The 12,883-nt window shown below is 39.1% G+C and overlaps 1 protein-coding gene across 14 annotated transcripts in view; it reads right to left on the bottom strand.

Annotated features, from left to right (window-relative positions):
• The window catches only part of Celf1 (CUGBP Elav-like family member 1), a 91,875-nt gene that overhangs the window by 17,410 nt on the left and 61,582 nt on the right, over positions 1-12,883 (bottom strand). For 7 of the 14 annotated variants that reach the window (XM_076847215.1, XM_076847214.1, XM_076847225.2 and 4 more), the window contains 9 exons: positions 11,911-12,098; positions 9,982-10,064; positions 9,536-9,584; positions 7,084-7,218; positions 6,259-6,338; positions 5,630-5,791; positions 3,062-3,137; positions 1,135-1,263; positions 671-784 (listed from right to left, as the gene is read on the bottom strand). In XM_076847215.1, coding sequence (XP_076703330.1) covers positions 671-784; positions 1,135-1,263; positions 3,062-3,137; positions 5,630-5,791; positions 6,259-6,338; positions 7,084-7,218; positions 9,536-9,584; positions 9,982-10,064; positions 11,911-12,098 — 1,016 coding nt within the window. The remainder of the gene's footprint in view (positions 1-670; positions 785-1,134; positions 1,264-3,061; positions 3,138-5,629; positions 5,792-6,258; positions 6,339-7,083; positions 7,219-9,535; positions 9,585-9,981; positions 10,065-11,910; positions 12,099-12,883) is intronic. The other 7 variants (XM_076847223.2, XM_076847222.2, XM_076847219.2 and 4 more) reach the window with 7 other exon arrangements.

Below are 12,883 nucleotides of genomic sequence, written 5' to 3' on the forward strand. Positions count from 1 at the left end.
GACTCTTTGGCTATTTTGCCACTTTTTAATACAGAGCTGGAATTTAGTAAAACAAGAATCCCAGGGTTGTGGACTAAAAGGATTACATGTGATCTATAATTAGATGTGGGTAAAGCCTATCATCAAAACCGCAGGTAACGTTGTTTACTGGGTAGATTCTATGTTGCAAGGCACTACATTAAGCAATGTGCCCATTAGCACTTTACTTACCCTTTAGGGGGAGGATTGAACCCAGGGCCTCACTCATTCTAGGCAAGTGCTTTACCACTGAACTACATCCCCAGGAATCTATATTTTATTTTGAGAAAGGGTTTCTCTATGTTGAACAGGCTGGCTCTGACTTCATATCCTTCTACCTCAGCCTCTCAAGTAGCTGAAATTACAGGTGTATGCCACCATGCCCGTCTTCACTTAACTTCTTAAGAATCCTTCAAAATATTTTATTACTCCTATTTCATAGAAGAGAAAGAGAAAGTAAAAAGGTGGTCCAAGACTACAGCTAGGTAAGGGACAGAGATGGGATTTTACTCATGTCAGATTTGAAATCCCATGGTTATTTCTAACCTTTTTAAGCCACTCCAACAATTCTAGTGGTGCCCCTACCAGGGTTGCTTTAAGATATGCTACTACACAAGAAATGGCCTGATGACAACCAGGGGCTGCCCCTTACCTGCCAGAGAGCCAACATTGAGGCCAGCTGTTGCTCCAGCTAATGTCTGCAGGGCTCCAAGTGAGGCTATGGGGTTGACAGAGTTACTGCTGCTGGAGCTAGGTGAAGACCCTGCTATTAGAAATTCAGAAGTTAAGCTCAAGCCATTACTTGCCTATTTTTGTAAATAGAATCACAAAAGGGATACTATTCAACTATTCTATTTGCAAAGGTTTCAGTCACTAATACTGATAACTGTCCTTGTAGGACAAAGACAAATGATAGTTACAGCACATTAAAAATTATAAGATTTTTCTTGAGTCAGAAAAAGACATTTGAGAATTTGTTGTTCATAATCCAACTCCTCTGAATATAGGTAGTAACTCTTTTCCAGGATGATATAGCCTTCTCTTTGGACTCTGCTTTCAAAACAGAAGATCTGCCCAAGGCACACAATGGCACAATAGTTCCTATATCATGCTCACCTGAACTGGTGAGTACGCTGAGAGGACTGCTGGATGTAGTGAGAGCATTGGTACCACTTGGTGTGTTCTGAGCTGCACTAGCTGCAGCAGCTAATGCAGCCAAATTCTGTAATTGCATTGCATTTAACCCTGCAACATCCAAAGCAAGAGATTAGCCAGCAGATAAGGGTTTCTGATATCTACTTCAGCAATGACAGAAAGTTGGTCCCAGATAAAGAACTAGATAAGCCTTACTAGCAAAATTATAGGGCTTCAAAAAAAAAAAATAAATAAAAAATCAGATATCCTTTTTTTGGGATGGGGGAGCAGGTAGGTACTAAGGACTGAACCCAGAAACCATTTACAACCAAGCTACAACCCCATCTTTTTTTCTTCTAAACTTGAGACAGGTCTCACCTTGACCTTGCCTTAGCCCCGTAGTAGCTGGGATTACAGACGTGCCACTGTGCCCAGGATACCACTCATTAAGAAAACAAATTGCTTAGGATGTAAATCAGTAGTAGATGGCATGTTTAGCATGTGTCAGGCTCTGGGTTCAACCCAGAACACCCATACCCCACCTCCAAAAAATAAAAATAAATAAATAAACAGAAGATGGTGAAGAAAGAAACTTGAATACTTTATAATTTATTCAGAGAAGAATTAATTCAATGGCATAGCACCCCATGTAAGCATTAATAAAGGGGTGGGCAATCAGGAGACTGAAAGAAGAATGTGTGTGCAGCCTACCATGAGGCCAGGAACCCAAGGAAACAACAATGCCAATCATGGTACAGAATAGGACTGCATCTAAATCCATCGCTCAAACTTTACAGGGGACTTGCTCTGTGCAATGGAGGGGAACAAGGAATAAGCGGAAAACATAGAATAGACCCAAAAGGCCCAGGAGGAATGACAGGAGAGAACATGTATGAAAACATCAAGAGGAGAAAACATCAAGAGGAGAAAGCAACAACAACGACAATAAAAAAAATAACCCACTGTCACTCCCATAGCAGATTAATCATTATCAGAAGATGGAAAGACCTGAAAGCAGAACCCAGATATTGCAGTTGAGAGGAGAAACCTGAATCATGGTGTAAATGTTGCCAACCATTTACTATATGATGGAAAGGTAGATCAGAGGAAGAGGTGGAAGAAGTAAAAAAAACACAATACAAATTAGAATCTACTAACTTTTCAAAACATAGTATTCCCTAGGACAATGTGAACCACCATAAAAAATTTTCAAATGCAAAATGCAATTCTCTGACAACTACCCCTTTCTCAAATGTACTTGCTCAGCCTTATCTTGCCAGAAGATATAGCATAGGAAGCTTTGGAAATGCCCTACTCCCTACCTTCACTGACCTTTCTGAAGGCGCAGGCTCAGATGTGTTGAAGGGCCCCATGTCATTATAAACCCCGGTATTTTTCATTTAAGTTTTCCATGTACCATAACAAAAAAAACAACAGGAATTCCCTTACAAAATAACATGTATAGGACCACACAGGTCAACTAACTTTCTCAGTTCTAGCAGTCTCAGATTAAGTCATCTGCATGGAAGCCATCCTTGGTCTTTCTTCGAAGTCACTGAAAATTACTTTATTGTAGAAATCAAGAGATCCTACAATTTTCTCCTTATCAGACAGAATGGCCACAGATAGTCCCTAGGTGCTAACAGCTGCAATTTCACATTTTCCTCCTCAACAGTAACTCAAAGTGATGGGAGACAGCAGACAACCTCAGGAGTAATGTGGTACTGACAATACAGGCACCTTACAGAGACAAGGCAGTTGAGTTCTAGAATGTTCACCTTAGGTTGGCTTTATATATGAGTAAACTTTTTTTTTTTTTTGCATCAATGGGGCAAAACTCTCAAGACTGCTGGCAGCTGGGTTTGTTGGCTTGGGTGCTGCTGCTCCTCCACAGCAGTGAAACACTTACCTCCCATTGGGTGGAGGCTGCTCAAGGTGTTGAGGTTCCCAGAGGAGGCAGTCTGCTGAAGGAGCTGCAAATAAAGCTAGACATTACACCAAAAAACAGAACAAGAGTGAGAGTGAGGGCTGGTTCTGCATCTGGGATAACTCTACAGCACAGCAAAGCGAGAGTGCAGAGGCCCCCAGAGAGAAGAAAGTTGAAGACAAGATCCCAAGCCAACACAACAGAAATAAAAGACTTATGGCAGCATAGGACAATACAACACAGCTAAAGTCCTGGCACAGAAGATAATATATTCATTGATACTGAGCTGAACTCAAGTTCCTGGGCAAGAGAATGAAGCACAGCAAAGGCAAGAAGTAGTGCACAGAAATAAGCAAAATTGAAGCAGCTGCAAGGTTGATAGCACTTACTGTCTGTACAAATGACTGCCATTTCTAGTTTCTCTCCTAAACTCTCCTTAGTGAGGCCAACATATCTTATTCCAAAAGTGTTTCCATATGGATACTCGATTTCTACTCCATACAACTATTCAAATATCATTATCTACCACTGCACAAGTATTTCATAACTAATCAATCGCTTCCAAGTTATGTATCTATCCAACCCTATTTATTTTCTTCCTTTCAAATTGGTCTTTACTATTGCAGATGATCAAATGATTGATGGATCATTTCATGACCAGGTTCACTGTATATTCTTTCAGTGATCATCAAAACAAATGTGAGTTTATGGAACTCTACAGCCTTATCCTGTATACTCTGTATCTTGGCAAACCACAACCTTTCTCTCATCAACTTGCTGGAAATTTTTCCTCCATTCAAATCCAATTGCTATTCCTAGAAAACCAGTATTCTTGAACTAGATCCTTTACTCAACCCTTTCCCATTCCTATAAACTTCCAACCTAGTTCCTTTGTCATCATAAATTCTTCTAGGGCAGAGTTCATGGATGGATTTCAGAGGGTTGACAAACTTCCAGAAAGAGAATTGGAAGAAGAAAAAATAAAGACACACAACTTTTACTACTTCTCGAAGGAGTCCATAACTCCACAAAGAACCACTATTCTAGTCTATTATAGCTCAGTTGGTTCAAATCCACATATTCCAGGGGAAAAAACCCTCATAATTAATGATGATTTACTATCACTTACACAGTCCATTAGCACCCACATGTCTTCATTTTTCTCTTCTTAAATACCTTGGTCAATGTGTACAGTTCTAACTGGTGAACTGTTCTACTGTACTTGGCACCTCCATTTCCTCCCTAAATGAGAAGAGCTCTTAGGGTGGGATCATGTCTAACTGAAATAAAGAGACCACAGCTCTCAGCAAATACCATTATGCACTTGCTGGGTATGGCAATGACAGCAAAAGTGGGAATTTTCCCTAAAATGTGGATCAAACACTGTAAGGAGCAAATGGATTATCATGCTTATTTTCAAAACATCATCATTTGGCACAAGATGAATCTCTTTGAATCATCTGAACTTATAAGCAATGTTCTAACACTAAGAAACAATTTAAGGGACAGAAATCACTGCTTTTCCTCTGTTTCAATTAAGAATATCTGAAAGAGGGCTCAGAATATAGCTCAGAAGTGGTACTATATTCTGCATCTATATTCATATAGATATGGCACAAGGCACAGGGTTCAATCCTCAGCAATACAAAAAACAGGAGGAATGAATAAGTACACTAGTTATTTCTATGTGGATATCCATATGAATGGACTATCCATATGAATATAGTGGTTTTATCATTTATAACTGTAGACGTTACCTTTGGTTACTCACAGATAAGACAGTTTTAAAAGTCTTATTTTAAGAGTTAAAGCAGTAGTAACTCCCTGTAACACATATTGTAGACCTACTCTAAACAACAAACTAGGACTGGACACTTTTTTGGATTATATGATTCAGACTCAACATTAAATAAAAGGAAATCTATTACAATATGGTGAGTAAGCATGCACCTATAATTTTCACTTCATAATGTTAATCTTTTGATCTTTCAGTTCACTGAAGAAAACATTTATCAAGCTTTCTCCTAAGATTCAATAATAACTTTTTTTTTTTGTAGCTGTAGATAGACAAGAGTGCCTTTATTTTATTTATTTTTATATGATGCTGAGGAGCAAACCCAGTGCCTCGCACATGCTAGGCAAGCGCTCTACCACTGAGCTACAGCCCCAGCCCTCAATAAGGATTTTAATGATCCCCTCTACATCTGGTAGATATATGGAAAATGGTGCTTGGTAGTTAAGATTCCCTTAGGAATTTTGCTCTTGGAGACAGGGAAACATCTCAATCTTAAGTCAGATAATTAGGATTTCACTTTAGTTTTGGGAAAAGCCTCAAGAAATAAGCAAAGACACAAGACCAGAGAGAGACCAAGAAAGAGAGACAGACTAACCTGATTTATAGGAAAAAAATATCACTTTGCCTAAATTTTTACTCAAAATCTCTATATGCCACAAACTGTAAATGCCACTGTGTGTGTTAGCTAGGGATAGCAGAAGAAGAAACAGCTGGGAGCTTGCACAGTCTGCAGAAAGCAAACCACAAAGACTCACTGCTAAATACTGGGGTCCAAGAGTATTTAGACCAGCAAGGTTTCCCCACACAGATGCTGCGCTGATTTGCTGCATCTGCTGCTGGAGCTGCTGGGCCATTCTCTTCTGTTCTTTGTCCTTCTGTGTATCAGCAAATTTTACCACCATGGGGGATGAGCAACCCTATGAAAACACCAAAGATCAAAGCGTCAAACTCCTCCTTCTGAGTGAATGGGAAAATCCTCCTTTCTGAAGATATGCAGACTGTATTCTAATTTCACTTGACTTTCCTGATAGAGGCTGGCAAACAAAGGCAATTTAAAAGAGCAACTGTTTCCAATGTTGATTTTATTACTTGTTTATTTAAAAATGGGATCTTATTATGTTGCCTAGGCTGGACTCAAACTCCTCCAAGTTCAAGCCGTCCTTCTGCCTCAAGGCTCCTGAGTAAAGGGGACTACAGGTGCATATCACTACACCCTTCTCCAATGTGTTAATTTTATTTATTTCCCCAACATATTAACTGTAAAGAAACCAATTTGTTTAAGTTTTAGGGCAACTGGATGCTGAACATGTAACTGAATTTTGTTCGAACTGTCCTAGTATTCACAGGCTAAGGAATTTCCCCTTTACACCTATCTGTTCCCTACCTCCATGGTCTGTGCTTGATGCATTGCCTTGATAGCTGTCTGTGCCATGGCTCTTGTTGTAAAAGTCACAAATGCACAACCTGATAAGAGAAGAGTCAATAACTCATTCATTCATTTACACATTTACTGATAACTAGCTAAGCCCCTATTATGATGCCAACTATCATGATAGTGATACAAATGTGGTCCCTGTCTTTGGCGGGGCTCATGAGTTGGTGAAGAGACAGATATGCCACACTAGTGCAGTAACTGATTTAATGAAAAATCAGGGTACCACAGATAGGAAAAAAGGTGTTTGAGAGAGAAAGAAGGAATCATATCCCCTAGTTCCCCACAGAAAGAAAAGAAAATGAGAGAAGAAAATGTTTCTATTTTGGTATCAAGATCTTTAAGCACCAAATGAGAAAATTTTAATACATGACACTGAAGTGCAGGATTTGACTCCTTAGGGAGGATAGGAAAACAAAAGGGGATCAACTCATGGGAGGAGGCTGATAGGACCCAGATGTACAGAACAAAGCAGCAGGCCTAACTTCTTCATGGTGACAGGTCTATAGTGGCTAGGAATCTGATTTCCACTGGGCCAATTAAAAAGAAACTCCAAATTTAAGAGAATTATCTTTAATAGCTAAAATTGTACCACCTTGGGGGCTGGGGTTGTGGCTCAGCGGTAGATCACTCTCACCGGGTATGTGCGAGGTCTTGATCCTCAGCACCACATAAAAATAAATAACGTGAAGGTATTATGTCCAACTAAAACTAAAAACTATATATATATAGATAGATAGATAGATAGATAGATACATATATTTTAAATTGTACCACCTCGGCTCAGGCCATCAGGTCCCCGCAATATCCGGCACTCTTCAATCTGTCCGAATGAAGAGAACATGACTCGGATGTCATTTTCAGTGCACTTCTTGGAAATCATACCAATAAACAGCTTCCTGTCTTCCACTGCTAAGAGAGTAAAACACAAAAAGGCTTGAATGTTATTACTAAAATGCAGTAGAGCACACACTCAGGAGCTAGATCATCTGGGTGTGAAACCTGGCTTTGTGCCTCATACCACATTTCAGATCCCAAGACATACTATCCCACCACCCCCATAATTTTACATTTCTTCTAACCAAAGACATCTTAAAATTATATGTAACTGGAAGTACTGAGATGAAATTTAACAGCTTCATGCTCTTGTTGAAGTTACTTAACTAATTTGTGTCAGTTACCTTATCTGATTAATAAAGATGACTACTTTGGTATGTTTGTTCTAGCAATACTACAACACTACAGAAAGAGGAACATCACAACTTTGATGTGACCAGAGGAATAAGATCAACTTTTCAGTGAACAGACTGTCTACCTACCTTTTTGGACTTTATTTTTTTACTTTAGCACTTGAGTTTCAAACTCAAACTTTGCAAAGTCAAAATTAATACCCCTGACTTTGAGCAAGGATAAAAAGGTTTCAACTTGTAAACACATGTCAGTAATCCCAGAAACTCAGGAGACTGAGGCAAAAGGATCACCAGTTTGAAGCCAGCTTGGCAACTTGGTAAGGCGCTGTCTCAAAATAAAACATTTTTATGATAGACTGGGGATGTAGCTCAGTGGTCAACTGCCACTGGATTCAATCCCAAGCACGTAAATGAATGAACGAATAAATAAGTTTTGACCTTGTGCTCTGCTCTGTGCTACTATGCTTTGTCCAAATGAAATTATGAGCCAGCTGCCATCCAGTTTCATGCAGATTCTCCTGCTTACAATTTCATTTGGTAAGTCCAAGTCCACAAGGATTACACCACCCATGACTCTTTTTTGGGGGGCAGGGGGTACCAGGGATTGAACTCAGGAGCACTTGACCACTGAGCCCTGAGCCACATCCCTAGACCTATTTTGTATTTTATTTAGAGAAAGGGTCTCACTGAGTTGCTTAGGGCCTTGCCATTGCAGATGGCTTTAAACTTGTGATCCTCCTACCTCAGCCTCCGGAGCTGCTGGGATTACAGGCTTGCACCACCACTCCCAGCTACCCATGACTCTTTTGCTTATTTTCATTCAGCTATTTCAAGTTGGGTAAGGCCAAATTAAGATGGCCTGGAGTTGTGGCTCTGTGGTAGGGCACTTGCCTAGCATGTGTGAGGCCCAGGGTTTGATTCTGAGCACTACATATAAATAAATTAATAAAATAAAACGTCCATCAACATATATATATATATATATATATATATATATAAAAAGATCAAAGATTTACCACTGAACTTTTTCTCAAATTCATGTACTACTTGGATTTTCTATTCCCAGGGGCATTCTACCATGGAGCTAAATCTCCAGCCCTTTTAATTTTGAGACAGATTTTGGTAAGTTGTTGAGGATGGTCTCCAACTTGTGATCTTCCTGCCTCAGTCTCCTAAATCCTTGAAATTACAGGTGTGTGCCACTGTACCTGGCTTCACTTAGATTTTCTGGAAAGATTTAAATTGAGAAATTTCAATTTCTTTTTGTTTTCTTTTAGATGAACACAATATCTTTATTTATTTTTATATGGTAATGACGACCCTAATGCCTCCTATATGCTAGGCCAAAGCTCTACCACTGAGCTACAGCCCCAGCTCACTAACTTCAATTTCTATGGCTCCTGTGACATTCAGCTCCTAAAGCTGAGGGTTGAGGTCTGAGTGCATCTCTAGACATGCCCGAGACATGCCAGAGGACTGAAATTTGTCTGTCCAGCTTCTTCCCATGGGATTTTGATGAGAGAGCTGAACATGGCCTTATCCTTGTTGAGTGCCAGCTGAGGAAACTCTGATATCAAGAAAACTCTGATATCAAGAAAATTAAGTTCTCCTTCCCAATTTGTTCATTTTCCCCTTTCCTGCCCATAAGAAATTATATTTTTGAAGGACATTCCAGATCATTCTAATATGTTATTGTAATGTTTTCCAGTCAACCCTACTTTGATATCCTACTTTTAAATCCAGTCTCATTTATTTTTAAAAAATATTTTTAGTTGTAGATGGATATAATTCCTTTATTTTATTTTTATTTTTCATGCAGTGCTGAGGATCGAATCCAGGGCCTCACATGTGTTAGGCAAGTGCTCTATCACTGACCAAGCCACACCCCAGGCCTCTCATCTCTCTATTTATACTTATTTTACAAGGGAAAAACAAACAGACAATGACAAATTAGGTTTCTTGGAGCACAATTCAATCTAGAGAACATAACAGCAAATAAAGTAGAAATAAATACATGAAAATTTGGTATGCTTTCTTACCATTGTTCTTTTCGCTGTCGGCAGGCTTCATCTGTATAGGATGATGCATCTAAAAAGTCATAGCATGAATGTTATTGAGTATCTGTACATACATACATACATACATCCATACATCCATACTGATGCATTCAAAAATATAAATGAAGACTCTAAAAGACATGCCAAAACTAGGGCCATAAGAGTTCTCTCTGAACACATGATCTTTTCTGGCAAAATGTAAGAACAGAAAGACCATGAGTCAGGTAGTCAAAATATCCAAGACTACTGGTTGTAAGAGAAGTACTTTCAGTCTAATCTTCTTTGAAATGCTCCCTTTAAGTACTCCTTTACATTAAATTCCACAGCAACTAGCTTATCCCCAAAATGATTTTCAGGGTGTTCCTGGTATGTATAACCATGTCCTATGCATCAAAACTACCAGTGTCATGTATTAGAAGTTGTCTTACCCCTGGGAGGACCTTCATGTTGTGAAGAGCATTCTGCGCTTCTAATGCAGCTTTACGGGTGTAAAATGTAACAAAACAGCACCCTGCAATTAACCAAGATTTTACAGAATCAAACTAGTGCTTTGAAAACTGACAATTCTTAAAGCACTTCTTCCTTCCATTGGCAGGGTGAAACTTTAAGAGGAGGCTGGGTCTAGTAAAACTGGCAAGGAGAGAAAGGAGGAGAACCTAGGGCACTGGGATTTTTTTTTTTTTTAATATTTATACTTATTTATTTATTTTTATGTGGTGCTGAGGATCAAACCCAGGGCCTCATGCATGTGAGGCAAGTGTTCCACTAGTGAGCCACAATCCCAGCCCTGGAATTATTTTTTAATTATTTCCTTCATTTAGTCTCCCAATAATAATATTAAATAAGTCTTCTATTTAGTTGCCTGTGCAACAACCCTGGAAAGATAGCTTGCCTTACAAAGGTAATATCCATTCCCTTAACCCACCCTACTGGGAGCTCTGGGTAGTAAGCTGGGCAAGAAGAATTAGGCATAAATCAGACAGGCAGGAACCCATACTCCTAAAGCTTGTAGGGTGCTAGAACTCCTCTCCTTACACTCTCAGAATAAGTCATTCTCGGGGCTGGGGATGTGGCTCAAGCAGTAGCGCGCTCGCCTGGCATGCGTGCGGCCCAGGTTCGATCCTCAGCACCACATACAAACAAAGATGTTGTGTCCGCCAAAAACTAAAAAATAAATATTAAAAATTCTCTCTCTCTCTCTCTCAAAAAAAAAAAAAAAAAAGAATAAGTCATTCTCCCTACATCATCGCCAGTAGCTACCACATGCCTCATACATTCATTAAATTCTAAAATGACTTAAGAGCAAGGACCCCGTAACATTTTTTTGGTGGGGGGAGGGGGGGCAGGGGGACTCTTAGTTCTCATTAAATATAATTAAGCTTTTAATAGCACTTGATGCTGTCTGTAAATCTATAAATTTTGTTCTTTGTTTTTATTGGAGAGTGGGAAGGTATATCTTGGAAATCTTGGGCTTCAATGTTCTGATGCTCCCATATTCCCATGAAATACAATACAGAGTAACTAGGGATATAACTCAGTCAGTGGAAAAGTGCTTGCCTAGCATGCATCCCAGGTTCAATCCCCAGTACAGCCAAAATACAAAAAAAGATTTTTTTTGAAATCATGGTGTAGTTAAGATTTAAAATTACTGAATGTTATATTGCCAGTCATTTTCAGAAAATACAATACTTTATATTTTTGTTAACTATGTCACAAAGAGAAATAATTCCTCTGCTCTAAGATCCTAAGATATAGTAAGCTAGTTTCAAACATGACAATCATGCTTGCTTGCATTTGCACCACAGAATAGCTTTCACAAAAAATTACTCTGAAATTGATCATTTGGAAAATAAGAAATGTCTGTGTGTATAAAGCGAAGTTAATGCCCATCTACCATCAGTCTTATGTTCATTCTGCTGGTATTTCTGGTAGCCATTTTTTTTCCCTCTACATTTATAAGCTACAACAAACAAGTTGCCTAAACAAGTTCTTCCTGAATGGCCTCTATAATACTAACAAGAAATCCTTGGGTACATGGACAGTATCTTTCAGCTTACTCAAGTCAAAGCACTAAAAAAAATTTACGTGGCTGGTTGACTTTTATTTGATCAAATGAGACACACAGATCTGTCTCTTGAATTTAGAGTTCTCACAAAGGACAGCACAGACCTAAAATTCAGTTTATTCTCATGATGTTACCTTAATATTATTTATAAGCTATTAAATGTGTTTGCATTGGAAAATAGATCTCCTAATAAAAGGACAGTCTTTTCCCCTAAATGATCACAGAAGCATTCTGGCAATGAGAGATAAAAGGCACATGGTGGGACTTACATGTAAAAACCCAAAGCCCTCACCTTTGCTCTGAGGAGGGTTTTGGCTCCTATCCCTTAGGACGTTGATTTCATAGACAGCACCATACTGTTCGAAGAGTTCCCTTAAGTCTTTCTCAGACCAGGTCCTCGGAACCTGGCCCACAAACATCTTAATAGCATCAAGATCTGGTTGGTCTGGGTGGTCCAGGGTGCCGTTCATTTTCTTGGAGCTACATTGAGAGAAAAATGAAATTTCTATTAAATATTCAAGTTCTTTCAGGAGGGAGTTATCTTTTCTTCAGAGATCTCAACTACGTTATGAAAAAGCACGAGGAAAAAAATTCTACTTTGTTCACTACCTCTATTCAACTTACTAGAGCTCCCTGGTCCACCCTCAACACGGCTACCCCATTACATTAGATGCCAAACTTAAGTCAATGCTCTGATTAGGACCCTCTAGATTGTTAAAACCTAGGAACTGAAACATCACTTATATTTGATCTAGCATGACATTTCTCAGAAGAACTTACCAGGTAAAGCTCCTAAAGCAAAATCCAGTTTTAATAACATTTAAGCATAGTTAAACAGAAGCATTTTTAAAATGTCCATAAAAAAACAAAAGCCTATTCGTTACAGATACAAGTAAGGTCTCTTCAAAGTATAAAATGTCAGGTTAAAGTCTTCTTTCAGGAGATGTTAAAACAGAAGCACCTGATTTCTAAGGCCGAAACTAGAACTGACTACATACCAGCATTCAAAGCTGGGCACAAATGCACAAGCCTTTAATCCCAGAGGTTTGGGAGGCTGAGGCAGGAGGATCGCCAGTTCAAAGCCAGACTCAGCAATGTAGTGAAGATCTATGTAGCATAGTGAGGCCCTGTCTTAAAATATAAAGAGGGCACTCCTGGGTTCAATATGAAGGAAAGGACGGAAGAAAGGAGAAAGCTGGCTGTCTTATGCTTAATCCTACTGCTCTTGAGTTAGGTTCCTGGACCAAAACAAAGCTCTGCATCTT

This window comes from Callospermophilus lateralis, chromosome 2 (genome assembly GCF_048772815.1).
Source record: "Callospermophilus lateralis isolate mCalLat2 chromosome 2, mCalLat2.hap1, whole genome shotgun sequence".
Taxonomy (NCBI): Eukaryota; Metazoa; Chordata; class Mammalia; order Rodentia; family Sciuridae; genus Callospermophilus; species Callospermophilus lateralis.